Source organism: Bidens hawaiensis, unplaced genomic scaffold (genome assembly GCF_021521415.1).
Source record: "Bidens hawaiensis isolate Kalapana, Puna unplaced genomic scaffold, B.hawaiensis_p1.1 tig00047344_1, whole genome shotgun sequence".
NCBI lineage: Eukaryota > Viridiplantae > Streptophyta > Magnoliopsida > Asterales > Asteraceae > Bidens > Bidens hawaiensis.
In genome coordinates this window covers 42,917-50,133 of record NW_027498438.1, presented here as the reverse complement: position 1 = coordinate 50,133, position 7,217 = coordinate 42,917, and the positions used below count along the sequence as shown (strand labels likewise).

The window sequence follows — 7,217 nt, the reverse complement described above, 5'->3', positions numbered from 1 at the left end:
ATGGTTACCAGGAAATTGTCTAGATTTATGAATAAGAAAATGGTGAATTGGTTTTCTTGGGAGATAAGATTACGGGAACTTCAAGGATTATAAAGGAGGTTGTATTTAATCTTTCGGGGGTGGAAAGGATTAGGATGAGGATGATGAATCTGAAGATGAGGATGATGATGATGATGATGATGATGATGAAGATAAAGATGAATATGGAATGAGGATGATGTTCCCATATTTTATTGTTGATGATGATGATGAAGATAATCATACTATTGTTGTTGTTGATGATGTTGCTGTTGGTTATGTTGTTTTGGTCGTCTTCATCTACTATCACTACTACTACTACTACTATTATTATTAAAATGGAATGACCAAAATACCCATGTCGTCAGCTGGTTAACCGAGGGTCAACTAACGGTATGGGGCAATCTGAGCCCACCAGGAAACTCCGATGATTTAATACGCGCAATTTAAGAATCAATGGTTCATGGGTAACCCTTTCATATTACACGGAGGGGGGGGGGGGAATTATAATTTCTCCATTATAAATAAAGATGTGAGGGTATTGTATTTTGTGTGGTTCATCGTTTTTAATGATATTGATTAAGTTGTGGTGAGTCAATGCAAAATTATTAATATTGTTGGTGTTGCTCGATCCAGTTAATTCCAAAACTAGGAGGATCATGATATTTTCTTAGAGGTATCTGATACATAAAACGAAGAAAAGAAAAGTTGCACTAGTTTTGCACATTGCCAAGAAAGTTTAGGGGCACCCCGGAGGTGTTCATAAATCCGCCCCTGCCACTCACAACTTAACGCATGATCTTCTTGTGCACCAATAAGCACCAAAAACGCCGACATAAAATACCATATGAACCAAGTTTGCAAAAGCTTAGCATGACATGTCTTGCGATCAAGTTAAATGGGAAAATGGCAATGAATAAGTTCTAGTGTTGTCCTACACTTTTTTTTTTCTTATGTTTCATGTGAAATACAATCTATGCAATAATGGTGAGGCTCCACCTTATCTTAGGCACTGATGATGTGGTGAGGCTTTACCTTAGCCTATATATATATATATATATATATATATATATATATAATGGTTCAAATAAAAAGAAAGAGTTTTCTAGAAATGATGAGAACCAATAGATTTTTGACATGTGGCATTACAACATATGGTGAACGAACAAATCTAGGAAACTATGTCGGTTATAATGGTAAAAGAGTTTAGGAAACTATGACGGTTTTTGATAATTTTAAATCTCAACCATTGATTAACATGATCCAATGGTTATGATTTATTCCTAGTCTTCCTAGGAAACTACTTGTTTTTAGGATAACCCTGTATATATATATATATATATATATATATATATGTATATATAAATTTATATATATATATAAAAATCTAATTAGTTTAAACTTTAAAGCTTATTATCTTTATCATTGTGCTTGTTTCAATTTAGTTGTATTATATAGGGGTGTTTTGGGATTCTTTATTTTACCTCCTTAATTATAATTTTTCTCAAAAGCTAATAAGTTACAACATTGTGACTTATTAATTTATTCTATCACAATATTAGTATTCCTAAACAACTGGTTAAGTTTTTAAAAAATTAATAAGTTAATTTAAGTTGGTGAAAATAAACAAATCACAAACACCCCCTATATATACTTTTGGATATTGGAGTCTAGTGAGTAGTGACCCGTATTTATGTTATCTTGATAAAGAAAAATCTAATTCTACAAAAACATTGATGCGCAATATGTAAAGAGTGGCATTAATTCACCTTTGAAGAAGCATGTTAAAAGTTGTCACAAATTCGAAATTTCAAATGTTTTTGAATCCTTAAGCAATTTTGATTGACTGCATAGGCATAGGCTCATACTATATAGCTACTATATAAGACCATCAATGTTCTAAACTTGAAGTCTTGAATGATATTCCTTTGGTTCGCTGATTCTTAATTTGGAGATCGAACAACCGAAAAAGATCACTAGGATGAAAAGTTTAATCATAATATTTTCATTACACGTAGCAAAAAGATGATTTTGTAACTCACATTCATGACCTTTATGCTACAAAATAACAATAAACATATATATAGATATGTTATAGCTTAATTAAGGTGAGGAATCAGGGTTCTTGTGGAAGACTTGCATCTTTTTTGTGACCTTGAATGGTTCATCCATGGTGTCGGCTGCCTGGAGATGTCGCTTATCCACGGTTGGTAATTCGTAAGCCGCACCTTTTTCCATTGTTAGTAGATGATCTTTGCTTTTACCCCACACAACCGAGTAAAGCCCCATCACTATGATAATGGCTCCTAGCAAACTGTTATCACATGTCATAAAATGATGAATTTTTTAGTACATGTGGTGAAACAAACATGTATATATAACTGATGTTTGCAAGTAAGTAGCTAATTACCTTCCAAGGTGAACTTGCTCTGATAACACGATAGCCCCAAGAACTGCGGTTATAATCATGCATAGTGGGCTAAATGCGGTCACGAATACTGGGCCGCGCATCCTGTTAACAACTCCTTGAGCATAGTAGGCAATCCCAGAGCAAACCACCCCCTATAAAAAATTAATTATAACTTGTTTGGATCAAGAATCAAGATTTAAACAATTTATTAAAACTTATTCGGATCAAGAATCAAGATTTTGACTTTTATCTTTAAGAATGATCTAATCACTTTATTAATTAGTGTCCCCGAAAAGACAATTTATATACAGCATTATATTGTGTAACGGTGCTATATTAATGGCGTCACATTGAATATATACTATAATTACATTTATATGGTTCATGTTACATCTTAATTGTTAAACTCGCAAATCGAATAAATATCGTTGCTATCCCAAATATATGCAACAGTTCGAATAAGAGTATATTTATAATTTATTCATGTTCACGTTTTCTTTTTCATGATATATATCTTGCAAGCATATAATATAATTAAAGAATGATAAAATAATATGAATTTAAGTAATTAACTCACTGAGTAAACAGATGCCAGAAGCCTAGAATCGAAGCCAAGAGCCCATGCTTTTGGATCACGCTCTATAGCCATGGCTATAATCCCACCTTCCACAGTACCAGCTATACATACCAACGACGTTAGGCTCAGCTCGGCCGGATACTCCCTCAACGTCATCGACTGTGCATAAAATTACATGTTATTACCAACTTTCGTTTTACAAAAATATATATAAATTACGTACTCAGGATTATAACAAAATTACATTAATAAAAGACAATAAAAAGACAACTCTAAATCGTTTACTTTTTTTTTTATTATCGGTGATTCATAATTTTAATTAAAAGTTGTACTTTACGTACACATATTAAATAAACCATAAACTGCCCCGAAAAATCCAAACAGTTTTTGAGGTGGTATTTTAATTTGAAGCGGTCCAGAACCACTTCTAATTATGGCTCATAATCACCGCTAAAGCCCGTTAATGTACTAATGATCATGTATGTATAGGTAATATAACTTATACATGTCTAGCTGTAATACTTACTAACAAAATTTAACTAATTTATCTAGGTTTTTTTTAATTTCATATTAAAATCAATATAAGTTATATTTGATTATTTTCTTTCATTTTAAAGTATTTTAAAATTAAAAAGAAAAAAGTAAAAAAGAAAAATTGTTTTATATATCCTCCGTGTTCTCCAATAATTGTGCATATAAAGTGATAGAAAAGTTTTTAAGCTTTACTTTAATTATGTATTATTTTGGTTATATATTCGAAGAAAAAAAATATGTTAAAAATAAGCGGATAATGGAAAAGAGCTTTGATAAAGGTACGTTAAAACAAGTTTATTAAAGCTGTACGACACATTCATACAGTAGACAAATTTTGTTTGTTTTGAATAATTTTTTTTTTTTTTTTTTTTTTTGAATGTTTAAGCTTGTCTCCTACTATTTAGGATAAACCACCATTGCCAGGGATCGAACCTGGACCTCTCACCCAAAGGACTAAGCCTTTACCATCCCACCAAAGTGGAGATGGCGTTTGTTTCGAATAATACAAATGTTTATTAGTTCCAGACAACATGATGACACAAAGAACAATTTGATGGATATCAAACTCTTAATGTTAAGGTGATAGAATCATAACTTAACTAAACAAGCTAGCTAGATACAATTTTGTTATTTTGTTAAATGCATTATTAGTTATTAATTTTATGGTTTATAAATGAAGAGATGTTACATATATACCTGCACAATAAAGTAGCCAGCCCAACTGCATGTACAAAGTAGAATCATCAAAGTACCGGCGAGATAGTTTTGACCGGACGACGAAGCACCGGCTGCAGCATGGTGCGTGTTTCCTGCCCCGTGATGGGAGTACCATAATATGTCAACAATGGGTCCTTTGTACAAAGTCATAACCATTGCTCCGGTCACTGTAATCACTGTCCCTACCACTTTCGCTTGGCTATGTACCCTTTTTAGATTCACTTTCTCCATCCTAGATTTTTTTTTAAGTTTTTATTTTTAGAAAAAAAAATGTAATAATTAATTAGTGAATCTGAAAATGCATGTGGATATACCTGAAAATTAAGGCCATAATAAAGGTGAGGGCAGGAAGAACATTCACGATCGCAGAGGCGTATGTTGCGGATGTGATGGACATCCCCAAGAAGTACAGGTTTTGATCGATCACCGGTCTATAAACATAATTGTAGCATTAGTGATCTGTCCATATAATTTAGTCGGCATGCGTAACTGTGTAATCTTTTAAGATATTATGCATTTTATTTTAGTTTCTTGGATTTGTAGGTGGTTTAAAGTTGTGGTATGTATTCCTAGGCTTTTTTTAAAGGTTTTTACAATTCGACGTTGCTCAATGAAATATGACAATGTTCTTTTACAAAAACTAGCCAATTTTTCTTGAGTTCGCTCATAGATATAGCAAACCGCATGCCAGTTCCTACACGAGCTTTTAAAAATGACTAGAGTTGTTTAACGCATATCTAAACTACCTACAAATCCGAAGATTTGTAAATGTACATGTAAACTATTTATGCACCATCATTTTATGCATGCAGCATATCAAAATCAAAGTTCCAATATTTATCAAAGTAACCATATAATGTTTCATAGTAAGAAGAATTACTCAAGCAAACCAAGAAGCAGCACTTTGAGGAACACCGAGCGTGTCATCTTTGGCCTTATTTTGCTGCAAAATAAAGCAAATCGTCAATTGTAACTCCTAATTCGGCATAGTGACGTGGATGTTCATGCATGCATGCATGTGAATAGAGTCCTTAATTATAAAACAAACCTCTCAAAAGCGAGTGCGAAAGGAGCAATGACAAGAGTAGCCGTAGCATGGCGATAGACCACGAGAATCCAGTGGCTGAGGCCACGTTTCATACCGATCATGGTTATGATGTACATTCCAGCATAGCCAAACTAGAGAGCCACCATAGCTAGGTATGGTTTTGCTGAGTTTAACGCGTCAATTAGCAAACCCATTTGGCTATGTGTAATTTAGAGATATGGGGTTACTTGTGGAAATGAATTGGTTTAATGTAGTTGATGTGCTTATTTGGAATACAAGGTTGGGTTTATATACACATGGGAAAGCAAAAGAAAGCAAATTTAACCTGGGTGGTAAATATTGTTGAGTGGAGATCGACAACGTTTGTCACGTACGCCATCTATGCTTGCACCAAGGGAAAGCACTCACTTTGATTCTTTCGTTAGAATATTCCCTCATCCATTTGTAACTAAAAGATCCTACGATTTCATATGTTTCACGCCAACATGAATGATAAGTCATGGAATCTACTCTACACATATATATATATATGTAAAAGTAATAATAAAATTAACTATGCATGCAAGGTACCTTTCATGATATTATATTTGTATAATGTTGCTAACAAATTTAAAATACTAAAACAAGCCGTACATTCTTCAGTCACGTAAGTTTTTTTCATTTGTTTTGGGATCATCCTTTTCGAATTAAATAATTCTTCACAGTACTCGTAGCCGATTATATTTACTACATATTTTTTATTTTCATTGTTTACTATTTATCTTTTATTTAGTTGTGGAGTATATCCTTAGGTCGATAATTAGTTATACAAAACAAAACTCAAAACATTACTAAGATAGCTATCGCATTATAATGTGCATCACCGCATATAATTAATCAATTAAAAGTTCACGAATATATCATGGTAAGATAGCAAGTAAAATCTACTAGCTAGCTAGTAGCAAACACATTATCCCTTGGCTTCGGTTTCTTCTGTCTAACCAGGCGGCAGTTTCTTCCTAAACAACCATGGTCGACGCAGCGCCACCAATACCATGGAGGTTGTCACCAATCTGGCCCAAACCCAAAACCACTTTCAAGCATCACCAATATTGCTAGTCGAATCTACAGCTAGATTGTTGAACCGTAAAGTATCACATATTGTACAAATTCGACTTACAGTCAAATACTTCCAATCTTTAATTAAAGATATGCTAGCTACTCGAGGGTGAATAACTACTCGGTAACTTTTATGAGACAAATAAGCGTTTAATATAACTTGGCTACCAAAAAATGACTGATCATACTTCCAAATACCATTTTGAAAGGATGCTTGTAAGCTGTTTTATTGTGGAGTGTACGATGAATATCGTTACAAGAAAAATGGTAGAGATTCTAATTTGGTATTGACTAGTTACATGCATGTTGATAGCTCCAGAACTTCAAAGACTTAATTTATACATAAAGAAAGACCAATGAACATATGATTTGACCTCACGATAATCAAATAAAAAGGTTTGATAGCATTCCAAGTGATGATAACGCTTGGAAGAATTTCGACGATAACAATCCTAGACTCGTAGAAGAAGTTTGAAATGTATGTCTTAGATTATGTACTGATGAAAAATTCAATCCAAATAATTCTAATGTGAAGGCGTACTCATTATGCAGTATTTCTTACCGTCAATAAATTGCACTCGTGAATGGCTTTGAAAATTTTTTATGTTTACCTTCCACTAGTGACTACAAAAAAAACCTTTGACATAATATAGATGTTTCTTAAGTCGTTAATATACAAATCGAAGAGATTATTTGAGTATGACGTTCTTACATATGATGCTTACAATGGATTTTTAATGACTTCCTACGTACATTCGCAATGTTGTCTAGTTAGAGCACATACGGGAGGTCAGTATGCTCCTACATGGGGACGA

The 7,217-nt window shown here is 33.2% G+C and overlaps 1 protein-coding gene across 1 annotated transcript; it reads right to left on the bottom strand.

The window, feature by feature from the left end:
* Nucleotides 1-2,106: 2,106 nt before the first annotated feature.
* LOC143596880 (WAT1-related protein At1g44800-like) lies at nucleotides 2,107-5,804 on the bottom strand. Its single transcript, XM_077075541.1, has 7 exons — nucleotides 5,305-5,804; nucleotides 5,137-5,199; nucleotides 4,571-4,687; nucleotides 4,236-4,488; nucleotides 3,006-3,164; nucleotides 2,429-2,580; nucleotides 2,107-2,332 (listed from the first exon to the last, which is right to left on the bottom strand). Exons 1-7 carry the CDS (start codon nucleotides 5,418-5,420, stop codon nucleotides 2,122-2,124), a joined length of 1,071 nt encoding a protein of 356 aa, XP_076931656.1. The 5' UTR covers nucleotides 5,421-5,804; the 3' UTR covers nucleotides 2,107-2,121.
* Nucleotides 5,805-7,217: the final 1,413 nt, after the last annotated feature.